The following is a 12456-nucleotide window of genomic DNA, read 5'->3' as shown; positions in this document are numbered from 1 at the left end:
TGTGGTACTGGAGGTCACAACCCGAGTCACTGGAGGTGTGAATTAGTGGCATGCCCTTTCGCGCCACAATAATTTTAGGTCTGTTTTATTTACTAACTGTATATTTTCACCATTCCACCAAACTAATCTCAATCATGTTACCATCTAAATTAGAATCAAATTGTAAGTCTATCTCATTAACCGTCTTTCTTTTCTCTATAGATATGGGTTGATCCGGTGTATATATCCAACACTGTTATTGCATCAGATTTGTAATTTTATTTTGGTTTTATTTCCCATATGTGTTAAATGGATCTTTCACTTTTCACAGAAAAAGTTTCAGATGTTTTCCAACCAGGAGCTAAAAGAAGTTCAACAAGCTGTAAAATTGGGAAGTGACTAGAAGCAAAAGCAAAGTCCTTCAATTCTTGCTGCAGATGATTTTTAAAGAGGTAAATGATCTGATGTGAAAAGGATTCAAAAATGCAATAAATTCCCAAGTACAAAATATCAGAAAACAAAATCATAACAGATATCAGATATATTGAAATTGTAGCATTAATATGACTGTGAACCCATTCTGTAAATACCACTATTGCATGAACTCATCTCTTGCAATTCTGAAAATTAAGTCTGAAATTTTACTTTATTGATGTTTCTGAATTTCTCCTACAACATCCAATAGGGTGAATTGAATCTGCTGTGAGGTTGCTCATACAAAACTGGTGGGTATTTTGTTGTGCAGCAAAGGTATATCAGACTGTGATTATTGGTGATGGAGTCAGTTAACTTACTTTATTGTATTACGTTCTGAGATTTTTACTATTGTTTTGGGATTCAAATTTACATTTCTTTTCTGTGAAAAAAATATACAATTGTGGCTTTAATTTTTATATATTCTTGTTCATGTGTACACAAATTTTACCTGTCATTTTTCTCGTGTCACCGATTTAATAGATTCTTTAGTTTTACTAATGAAATCCTAGCTAGTTGAAAAATTCAAGCTGGCAACACCAACGCAAAAAAAATTAGAAGCAAATCGAGTGATTGGTTAAGTATTTTCTTTAATTTGATAGTGTTTCCTCACTTTTTGATGATAAGACTGATTTATCGAGGCTAAAAGGACACTGAAAGCTAATGTAGCCAATAAGGCTGGTTACATTTCTGTTCATTTATTTGTAGATTTCCCCCTTTGACATTTTAGTTTTGAATGCGGAATTAACCTAATCACAAGAATGAATTAACATGCCTTAATGTCCTATTCAGAGGCAGTGCCAAATATGGGTTTTTCACATATGACACTAATCACTGGGAGATTTTCACTTTGAACAACAAATGTCCTTTCCTATGACATAAAAGAGGCCACTCAGGTCATGGAATCTGCCAACTCTCAAAGCTATCCCATCGAACCCATTCCTCTATAACCATTTCTCTATAACCTATTCTCTCACATAATTTTCAGTTCCATCCTGATTCTCCTACCACGCACAAACATTAGCCAATCAGCACTTTGGGATATGGTAAGAAACTGGAGCAGCTGGTGAAAACCCATGCAGTTACAGGGAGAATGTGTCAACTCCACACAACACTGAAGCTCAAAATTGAATTTGGGTCTCTCGTGCAGCGAGGCAGTTACACTACTTGCAGCACCACTATATTATTGTACAGGGGTTGTCAGATTCTTTCAAACATGAACATATCAATCTCTTAACATTAAAAAAAACTGTACATGGATAATCTCACATTTTCCCTCAGCATGAAATCTGAAATAAAGTACGAGGAGCACTCAGCAGGCCCGACAGCATCTGGAGATGTATGGATTATGTGCTGGCAGTTACGAGTTGGTCTTGGCATCATGTATGGCACATACATTGTGGACCAAAAGTCCTGCTTTCGTGCTGTACTGTTCTATATTTTAACAGAGAAAAGTCCAGAAGGTCCCACATTCAAATAGCACAGATGTCTCCTCACCTGCTGAATACAACATTTCTTCATTTTTAAAAAATTCTGGATTTATTACATCTTTGGTGCTATTAGTGTTTATTTCTGCCTACTGAGCCGCAGAGTCAAGAATCTTGGTGTTTTTGTGGGGGGTTTGCCCTTAACCAAATTACTACACATACAGAAAATCTGTAGTAAAAACAAAATGTTGGAAATACACAGTAGGTCTTCAATCTAAAACATTATTATTGTTTTTCTCTCCACATACTTTGTCTGAACTGCTAACTATTTCCAGATTTAAAAAAATGTTTTGTTGTTACTGCAATCAAGTCTCTGACATTATTTTGAGTTGCATTGTTAGTTATTCTCCACAATCCTCCCCCTCCCAGCAAAAAAAAACTTCGGCGATTACGTGCGGCGCTTACGGGTCACGTGTGCTGCGTATAATGGCGCTGGTCCTCCGGTCGTGCTTGGTGCTGATTGCGGCCTCGTGTCGAAGGTGACCGTGGTTCAGGCCAGAGCCGTGCTTATTTCGGAGCAGAAGTCGGAGGGCGAGGGACAGTAGCGAAATCAACACCAGGAGCATTTGGAGATATAGTGAGTAGCTCGGAGCCGTGGAACAGGGCGTTGGGCGCTTGGGCGCGGTGTAGGCCGCGCGCAGGCCCGGTTACAACCCAGTGCTGGAACGGCCCGAATAGCTCGGTGCTTGCACTTGTGATGTGTGTCGATTCCCCAAGACAGCGTAACCCATTTATACTGATTGTTTTTGGCATAAAAAGGCGCCGTATGCCCTGGGCAGTGTCCATCGAGAATCCATCCGCCTCAATGATCACCGTTTCATGGCCCTTGTATTTTGTTTCGGATTAATCTGCATCATTTAATACCGGAGTAAATCGGATTAAATACGGCCTCTTTGCACATGTGCAGGTGATTCAGATTGTAGTATGGACTGCTTTTAGAGTGTAATATGAATTATTTGGTTTATTGAGCTCCGTTGACAATCTGGGAGAATACATTCTTCCCAGGGTTTAGCTTTTTAAAGTCATTTTTAGTTGTATTTCAACGATTGCAAAGTTTGCCGCATGTCCCCTCAGTATTTTGCGAAATGTGCCGGCTTGGATGGTTCACATACAAAGGATAGGTTAAACGTTTGGAATTAAAATTAAAAATAGGTTAGCCAGCAACTACAAAGAGAATCGAGCGGACCGAGTTAAAAACAACCTTTTTAGATCAATGACCTTTAGTTATTTAATTTTGAACTTCCATGCTGTGCCACAATTAATGCTTACATCCTTTTTTTTAAAAAAAAAAAGCATTTTAACCTGTAATAACTTCATTGGTAAAGGAAGCAGGAATGTTTTCCGAAACAAATAGGCTTATGAAATGTATTAATTTTGTCCATCAGCTTATTTAGTTTGCCTAGTCCCCTGCTGTGTTTGACAGTCTATCATATACATTGATATGACACTGATTTGGAAAATATTAGGGAGGATTGTGGTAGTATAGTGATTATATTTCTGGACTGGTAATCAAGAAGTCACATTTAAATCGTAGCAGAACAGGCTTTTATGCTCAGTTAATTAAATACATCTGAGTTAAAAGACTGGTATCAGTAATGTTAACTGGTGACTAGATTGTTGTTTAAAAGTTCTTCTGGTTCACTCTTTAGTGAAAGCTGCCAATCATAACAGTTTGTAAACCAACATGTAGCGTTCCCTTTTCTACATAGCAACTTGATCAGTAAAATATCTTGTCAGTTGGTCAAAGGCAATTCATCTTGTTAATGATGCTGAATTTAAGAACTATTGAAATATTTGTAAATTTAGCATAGTTTTAATCACATTTGGACCAAATTACATAATAGGAAAACAAAAATACAGATTTTACTGATGTTTCTGCCAATTACCAACTATTACTAATGTAATACAAAATGAATACTGTTTAAGGAAATGTATATTTAGATGTGGTCAATATATTCATTTATTATGTCCCAGAGTGGTGAAATATTAAGACCTCTGACAGTCAACTTCCCAATGCCCCCTGTACTTGAAAAGTTACACTGTGGTGTATTGTATTCAGATTTTGTGAGAACAGTTAGGACTGTGGTGATAATTTGTAATGAGATTCCATATTGGTTTTTCATAGGATTAGGGAGAAATTAATATTTAAATGAAATTACACATACAAAAAGTGTAAGCACACATTAGACAGATGGTATACAATTTGGTTTTGGGAACTTTTTAGGATTCTCTATTTTATTCTTCACCTTATGATATGTTTCAGATTGTTGGTTATCAACACTTTATTCTCGAGTAAATTTCTGGTTCCTGATAGAATGTTGGGAATCTTGGATACCAGGTGCTATTACATTTAAATGAGAGTTGAGATTGAAAATGCAGATGGGGAAATCGTGCATTGCTAACAGCCAGAGATTTTAATGGATTAAAGCAAAATAATTGAAATACTCAATAGGTTGGGAAGTATTCGAAGGCAGACACAAAATGTTGGAGTAACTCAGCGGGACAGGCAGCATCTCTGGAGAGAAGGAATGGGTAATGTTTCGGGTCGAGACCCCTCAGTCTCTTTTATAAACTTTTCAGGTTATTGACACATTGTCAGAAGTGAATAAGTGGAACTGGAATGTACATCGAACAGTGATTGATCAGAAATGTTAACTGTCCCTCTTCACAGAACGCTACCTGATCAGAGTATTTTCAGCATTTCTATTTTAAATTAACATCTGCAGTTTTTTTTAACATTCAACTTCTCAATGGATGATTTATTAAAATCTTAAATTCTCATGTTCGTGAATCTTCATTTTTCGTTCTTAATGCATTATGTTTAGTGTAGCTTGAGCTTCTTACTGGTAATTTCATTATTCAAGCTGTGCTGTGATTTTGGCCTACTTGTTTTGTTGGCCATTGCTTTGGAATTGCCCAAGGTGGAATTTGCTCATATGTTTCTGCTTTCGCTTCAACAGCAATCCGTTGAAAGCCAAAGAATACTATTATTATGTGCCTTTTCTTAGTTATTTATGTTTCATGACCAGGTCATTGCTGGTAAGACCGATTTACTATCCATCACTAATCTCCCTTGAGATGGTTGTTGTGAACCATTACCATCCTTCTGATGAAAGAACTACTTCTGTTCAGTAGGGAGCTCCATAATTTAGATATGGTGACTATGAAATGTTGGCAATTTACTTCCAAGGTAGGACGGTATGTGACTTGGTGGGAGACCTGCTGATAGAGGTATTCTCCTGCACCTCAATCACTTGTTCTCAGTGATAAAAGGTTGTGGGTTTGAATGGTGCAGTTGGAGCAGCTGAGGCAGATACTTCAGTGCATTCTGTCGATATCATGCACAGCATCCACAGTGTGCTGGTGGTGGAAGGGACCCCAATCAAGTGGACTGGATTGTAGAGCTACTTAAATGCTTGTGGGGGCTGTAGTCAACCGGACAATTGGAGTATTCCAGGCTTTTAATATTCCTGAATGCTCGTGGCTGCCTTGTAGATGGCGAGAAGGGTTTGTGGAATCGAGAGGATGATCATTTGTCACAGTACAGCCAGCCTGTGGTAAATGGCAGAAACCCAAAGGAACTAATGTGGTTGGTTCATTTGGGCTTCTTGTCAACAATGGCCCCATGAAAGTTAATAGTGGGGGGGGGGGGGGAAAGAGATCTTGGTGATGGTGATACCACTGAATGTCATGGTTGGGTGTTTAGACGTTCACTTATTGGAAATGGCCATTGCCCGATACTTTACCTAGCACAAATATCACTAACTACTTGTCTGTTTGTACCTGCATGTTGTCTAGGTTCTGTTGCATATTGTTGGGGGGTTGTGAATGGAATTGAATATAATGCACTCATTGCCAACACTCCCTTTTCTAAACTTATGATGAAAGGAAGGTCATTGAATACAACTGTAAGACATGCAGGTGAACTCCTGCTGTATTTCCTGGGGCTGATTTCATTGACCTCCAACAACATACATTTTTGAGTGTGAGGCGTGACTCCAGCCACTAAATGCATGCTCTTGATTGACCATTGATTTAAGTTTCACCAGGCTTCCTAATTTCGCACATTGTCAAATGTTTCCTTGATGTTAAAGGCAGTAATTCTCTCTCATCTCTAGAATTCGGCTCCTTGGCCCATGTTAGGACAAAGCCTGGCGAAACCCAAATCGCTTTAGAAGTACTATGAATTGCATGATAGCATTGTCGATGACAATATGGGAGAATATTATTTTATGCATGATATTATTTGCTAGTATTTTATACATTAGACATTGTTACGGCATTATTTTATACATTGTTGTTTAAGGTTTGTAACTGCTTAGGCATTAATGAGCTGTCGCATGCAAACTAATCGAATAACTCATTTAACACCACATGAGATGCTCACTGGCAGACCCATGCCGATGCCCAAATGGAGAGGTCCCTACAATCATCAAGGCTAAAGCAAAGGTACAAGCTGCAAAGGAGTGTTATACAAAGGAGTGTTACAGAGATGCGTCCCTTCGGATTCTCCCCATCCCTTTGCAGCTTGTACCTTTGCTTTAGCCTTGATGAATGTCCGCATCCCTTCGGATTCTGCTACCCTTATCATCAAGGCTAAAGCAAAGGTACAAGCTGCCTTCATTTTGAACACCAGTAACCACGACAACACCATCCTCTATTTTGAAGAGTGAACGCAGACTGCTTAATCAGTAATTAGCATGATAGAAGTTGTCTGTCTTTTTTGGATAAAGAGGACATATTTGTAGGGGTTCCATACATTGGATAAATATCAGTGTTATATCTCTATTTCTCATGGCCACATTATCTCTAAAATAATCTAATTTCCACAGCTTCTCCTTGGATGTAGCTAGTTCTTTAAGAAGGAAGTTGTGACGGATCATCCAATGGACATTTCTGGCAGAGCTTAATTTCAATGTTTCATCCATGCTGTGTTGAAGTTGGAGATGTTTTAAGAGCCACTTCCTCCTATATATGTTTAATTGTCCGCCATTCTGGAGTAACTGCAGCAAGACTTTGATCTGATTGCTGGTAGTGAGTCATTTAGATTAGTTCACAGCATAATGTCTTCGCTATTAAGCATGTGCTGTACCTTTCCAAATTTCCAACCAGATGTTAAGGTCTTCTGGTGGTGTCACAGTATGTTTTGATCACACTCCTGATTGAACCAAGATTCCTTGGCTTGAGAGTAATGATGGATTGAAGGAAATGTCAAGCATGAGGTTACAGATTATGCTGATGTTTACCCCTGCTGCTCCTGCGGCTTCATAAAATCTTATGATGCCAATTTTAAAATGGCAGGATGTTTTAAAATCTGCTATTTTGCATGTTTGTACAGATGCTCCCATGCTTACGATGCTTCGACTTCCAATATTTCAACTTTACGATGGTGCAAAATTCATACACATTCATTAGTACTTTGAATTTTGATCTTTTCCCGGGCTTTTCCCAGACTCACAGACCTCCGCCGCTGCCCCGTTATCTCCTCAGCCAGGCCCCAGGATCAACATTTAGCCGCGGCGGCTGCAGCAGCGTCACTCAAATGGCCTCCTGGGCGTATGCGCCAGTTAGCGAGGAGGCTTCTGGGAGCATTAAATGCATTTTCAACCTATGATATTTTCATTTTACGATGGGTTTGTCGGAACGTAACCCCATCGTAAGTTGAGGAGCACCTGTAGCACAACGCTGGATGAATGATTGTGTGCTGGTTGCTTCTACCGGTGCAGTTTGGTACTAGGTTGATGAAGACAGCTTTGCAGTTTTTTTCTTCATGTTGGTTTATTCACAACCTGCCTCGGACCCGTTTGGCAGCTATAGCTTTAGGGACTTGGCCAGTGGCAGTGCTACCAAACCACCCTTGGTGATTTCCATCGGTGTCCCATCCGTGGTACATTATGTAATCTCGATACAGTATTTTTGCCATTCTTTTTCAAAGGTGAGCAGGAAGAGATATCCATCCCCATTGTTCAACTTAATGCTATTGGATTGAATGCGGTCTGCATTCAATGTTGAAGATTTTTCAGAGTACATCCATAATGTCATTCACTGTGTTGGGGCTGTCTTTAGAAATACAGTGTAGAAACAGGCCCTTCGTCTCGTCTGAAGAAGGGTCTTGACCCGAAACGTCACCCATTCCTTCTCTCCATAAATGCTGCTTTTTCATTGTATCTCCATCTGCGGCTTTAACATCGTGGAGCTGGCAGTCCCTTTGTTAGGGATCGACTGCGGGAGCTCCAATCGCAGGAGCTTTGACCGCCCCGATCGCGGGAATTTCGATCACCGACTGCGGGAGCTTCGATCGCCCCATCTGTGGAAGTTTTGATTGCCCTGACAGCGGGAGAAAAGGAGGAAAGAAGGTATGTTATTGCCTTCCATCACAGTGGTGAATGGGAGGTCGCCGAAAAAACAAGATGGACGTGCTGCCTGCACTGGTGAGGCCTCGGAGGGAGTGTGGTGGCTGTTTAATTTTTATGTGGTTATATGTATCTTGTTGCTTTTTTGTATGACTGTTGGCAAATCAAATTCCTTGTATGTTTACATACTTGGCTAATAAATTAATTAAAATACAAAAGATAAAAGGAGCAAGGCTAGTTGAGGGCCCTGGTAGCTGAAGCCATAGCCACCATTGGTGATTAACCTTGGAAATTAGTCGGACAGCACCGAAGTCGGCTCTTTTCCCCAATGTCCATGCTGACCAAGATGTCCTATCTTAGCTGGTCCCATTTTCCTGTATTTGGCTTGTATTCTTCTAAACCTTTCCCATCCACATACCTGTCCAAGTATCTTTTAACTGCTGTTATAGTGCCTGCCTCTTCCGGCAACTTGTTCCATATATTAGGGGGAAGTCTTTTAGGACCGAGATGAGAAAGTTTTTTTCCACACAGATAGTGGTGAATCTGTGGAATTCTCTGCCACAGAAGATAGTCGAGGCCAGTTCATTGGCTATATTTAAGAGGGTGTTAGATGTGGCCCTTGTGGCTAAAGGGATCAGGGGGTATGGAGAGAAGGCAGGTACGGGATACTGAGTTGGATGATCAGCCATGATCATATTGAATGGCGGTGCAGGCTCGAAGGGCCGAATGGCCTACTCCTGCACCTATTTTCTATGTTTCTATACTCACCACCTACTGCATAGAAAAGGTTGCCCCTTGGGTTCATATTATGCTTTAACCTATGTCCTCTGGTTCTTGATTTCCCCTACCCTGGGTAAAAGACTCTGTGCATTCATCCTATCAATTCCCGTGATTTGCTCCTTGGCCTTCTGCACTCCAAGGACTAAAGTCTGCCGAATCTCTTCTTACCTCAGCCCTAAGAGTCCTCGTAATCCTTCTCTACTGTCTTTCCAGCTTGTGTAGAAGAATGCACATACGCATTACAGGATTGGAGACAATCACAGGTATGAATGGCACAAAATTGTACGAATCTGAACACCAGGCTGAGAGTTTAACACAAGGTGCTGCTTAGCAAGCTCAAGCATGGTGGGTGAATAGGACAGTGCGAGTTTGGACATCAAAAGCAGAATTTTGGAATGGGGTGTGGGGAGAGTGGAGAGAAGCGAGAGGAGAGGGGAGCCCCTGATTGCGTGCGGGCGGCTCCGCTAACGGCGTCCATCTTGTTGGTGCGCGTGAAGGGAGAGGCCGTGCGTCAGACGCACAGTGAAGAGAGAGACGTCATTCGCACAGACGCACAGCAGTGCTTGGGAAAATGTCTTTAGAAAGGAGATTTTTGAAGTTTAAAACCTCCTAAAGTTAAAAAATATAAGACCAATTTAAATAAATATGTTATAGGCACCAGCGGGGAGAGTGGTGATTAAGGTGGTTTACCGTTTTGGCGAAATCACTGATTATATATATATATATATATATATATACACAAGATCTGAGTTTTAGCAGTTAAAATAAAATATATATATATACTAGACAAAGTGGGCCCATTCTCCCACCCTCCTGTTTCTCTCCTCCCCCAGCCCCACTCTTACTCTCCCCCACCCCCCTTTCCCCACTACCCCCCTTTCCCCCACTCTTCCCCCCACCACCACCAACCCCCGCTGTCCCCATCCCAGTCGCACTCTCCCTCCCACCCTCCCCATCCCCCCCACTCTTGCTCTCCCCACCCCCCTTTCCCCACCAGTCCCGCTCTGTCGTCCCCGACCCGCTGCCTCCCCCACTCTCCTCCCCCCAGCCTGACCCCCCTCCTACCCCTATCCTCCACCCACTCGCCCACTCCGCGGACCCGTTGGCAGCGAAAGGCACTTACGGAGTGTGCAGGGAGGAGGAGGAGGTTGCTCCAGAGTGCGGCCGTTACTGGCGTGGCCGAGCCCGGACTACTGGAGACGGATAGGGCGGGGGCGCGCTGGGCCCGGGCGATAGCGGGGACTGGAGGAGGCCGTGGGTTGAAGGGAAGGAGGGAGCTCCGGAGTGCGGCCGTTACTGTGGCGTGGCCGAGCCCGGACTACTGGAGCGGCTAGGGCGGCGGCACGCTGGGCCCGGACGATAGCAGGGAGAGCATCCCCCTTCTGCTCGGAGTGTCCCCCAGGTGTGGGAAAGTGGAGAGTGTGGGGAGAGAGGAGAGAAGCGAGGGGAGAGAGGAGAGGGGTGCCCCTGATGGCGGGCGGGCAGCTCCGCTAACGGCGTCCATCTTGTTCGTGCGAGTGAAGAGGGAGGCCGTGCGTGGCGTCTGGTGACGTCATACGCACAGCAGCGCTTGGGAAATGTTTTTAGAAAGGAGATTTTTGAACTTTAAAACGTCTGTAACTTGAAAAATATAAGAGGGATTTAAATGAAATTGTTATCTGCACTGGTGTGGAGAGTGGTGATGAAGGTGGTGAAAAAATTGTTGTGGCGCTACGATTTACCGTTTTGGCAAAATCAGAGATACATAGATACAGATATATACATATACAAGATCTGAGTTTTAGTAGTATAATAAGAGTGTGCTGCCCCCCCCCTGATTTATTGAAGGTTTTCAGGGGGGCGCTGTGGTGCGGATTTAGTCTTCAGCGTGTGTATGTCTGTGATTTCGGCTGATTTCGGGAAAAACGGTCAACCGTAGTGCCACGATTTTTGCACCGCATTAATCACACCGCTGGACGCTTGCCGAAAATGATTTTTTAATTTAATTCGGTCGTATATTTGTTAAGTTACAGAGGTTTAAAAGTCAATACTTTTTTTCTCTCAGTTATTTCGGCTGATTTCGGCAAAAACGGTGAACCGTAGCGCCACGATTTTTGCACCGCCTTAATCACCACGCTGAACGCTGCTGGAAAATGATCTTTTTATTTGATTCGGTCGCGTATTTTTTAAGTTACAGAGGTTTTGGTAAAAAAAATATTAAAACCAGCCGGTTTTTCCATTGCCTTCAGCGTGTGACGTCAAAAAGCTCGCGCAACCCCCCTCCTACTGATTTATTGAAGGCTTTCAGCGTGGCGCTGCTGTGCGTATGGGCTCCCCTCTCCTCTCTCCCCTTGCTTCTCTCCTCTCTCCCACACCCGGGAGACCCTCTCCCCGCTATTCCCCCCCCCCCCCCGGACCTTTGACTGATGCGCCCCCCCCCCCCCCCCCCCAGACCTTTCACTGATGCGCTCCCCCCCCCTCCCCCGGACCTGTTGGTGCTGGGGGCAAGAGAGAGTAGGGGAAAGGGGTGTGCTGGGGAAAGGGGGGAGAGTAAGAGTGTGTCTGGGGGAGAGAGAATGGTGGCGGGGTCTGAGAATGGGGACTGGGGAGGGGGACAACAGGGGTCGTCCGGAGGGGGCTTGGTGGTGGGGGAAATAGGGGTACTGGGAAAAGGGGAGGTCGTGGGGAAAGGGGGGGGTGTGGGGAGAGTAAGATTGGGGTTGGGGGAGGAGAGAATGGGGGGTGTGGGAATGGGCCCAACAGGCCCTCCCCCCCACCTGATTTATTGAAGGCTTTCAGCGTGGCGCTGCTGTGCGTCTTTGCGTATGGGCTCACCTCTCCTTTCTCCCCTTGCTTCTCTCCTCTCTCCCACACCCGGGAGACCATCTCCCCGCTATCCCCCCCCGCTATCCCCCCCCCCCCCCCCCCGGACCTTTCAATGATGCGCTCCCCACCCCCCCCTCCCCACCCCCCCCCGGACCTTTCACTGATTTCACAATGGGGGGTGTGGGAATGGGCCCAACGGGCCCTCTTCGCTAGTTGGGCCCATTCCCACACCCCCCATTCTCTCCTCCCCCAGCCCCACTCTTACTCTCCCCACACCCCCCCTTTCCCCACGACCTCCCCTTTTCCCAGTACCCCTCTTTCCCCCACCACCAAGCCCCCTCCACACGACCCCTGTTGTCCCCCTCCCCAGTCCCCATTCTCAGACCCCCCCCATTCTCTCTCCCCAGACACACTCTTACTCTCCCCCACCCCCCCTTTCCCCAGCACACCCCTTTCCCCTACTCTCTCTTGCCCCCAGCACCAACCCCCCACCCCAGCTGTCCCCCTCCCCAGTCCCACTCTGCCTTCTCCCACCCCCACTCTCTCCTCCTCCACCCTCCCCGTCGCCCCCGCCGTTA

At 44.3% G+C, this 12456-nt stretch overlaps 1 protein-coding gene across 4 annotated transcripts in view; it reads left to right on the top strand.

Annotated features, from left to right (window-relative positions):
* LOC144604453 (death-inducer obliterator 1-like) overlaps positions 1–12456 on the top strand; it is a 114582-nt gene that overhangs the window by 6449 nt on the left and 95677 nt on the right. For 2 of the 4 annotated variants that reach the window (XM_078418892.1, XM_078418891.1), the window contains exons 1-2: positions 311–431; positions 2310–2517. Coding sequence is in view for 2 of the 4 variants with exons in the window: in XM_078418890.1 (XP_078275016.1) it covers positions 417–431 (15 nt within the window). In the remaining 2 variants the exon portion in view is untranslated. Of the gene's footprint in view, positions 1–310; positions 432–2309; positions 2518–12456 lie in introns of those variants that run through there. The other 2 variants (XM_078418890.1, XM_078418889.1) reach the window with 1 other exon arrangement.

Source organism: Rhinoraja longicauda, chromosome 22 (assembly GCF_053455715.1).
Source record: "Rhinoraja longicauda isolate Sanriku21f chromosome 22, sRhiLon1.1, whole genome shotgun sequence".
Classification (NCBI taxonomy): domain Eukaryota; kingdom Metazoa; phylum Chordata; class Chondrichthyes; order Rajiformes; family Arhynchobatidae; genus Rhinoraja; species Rhinoraja longicauda.
Note: the sequence above shows the minus strand (reverse complement) of the source record. Positions and strands in the feature narration are given on the sequence as shown.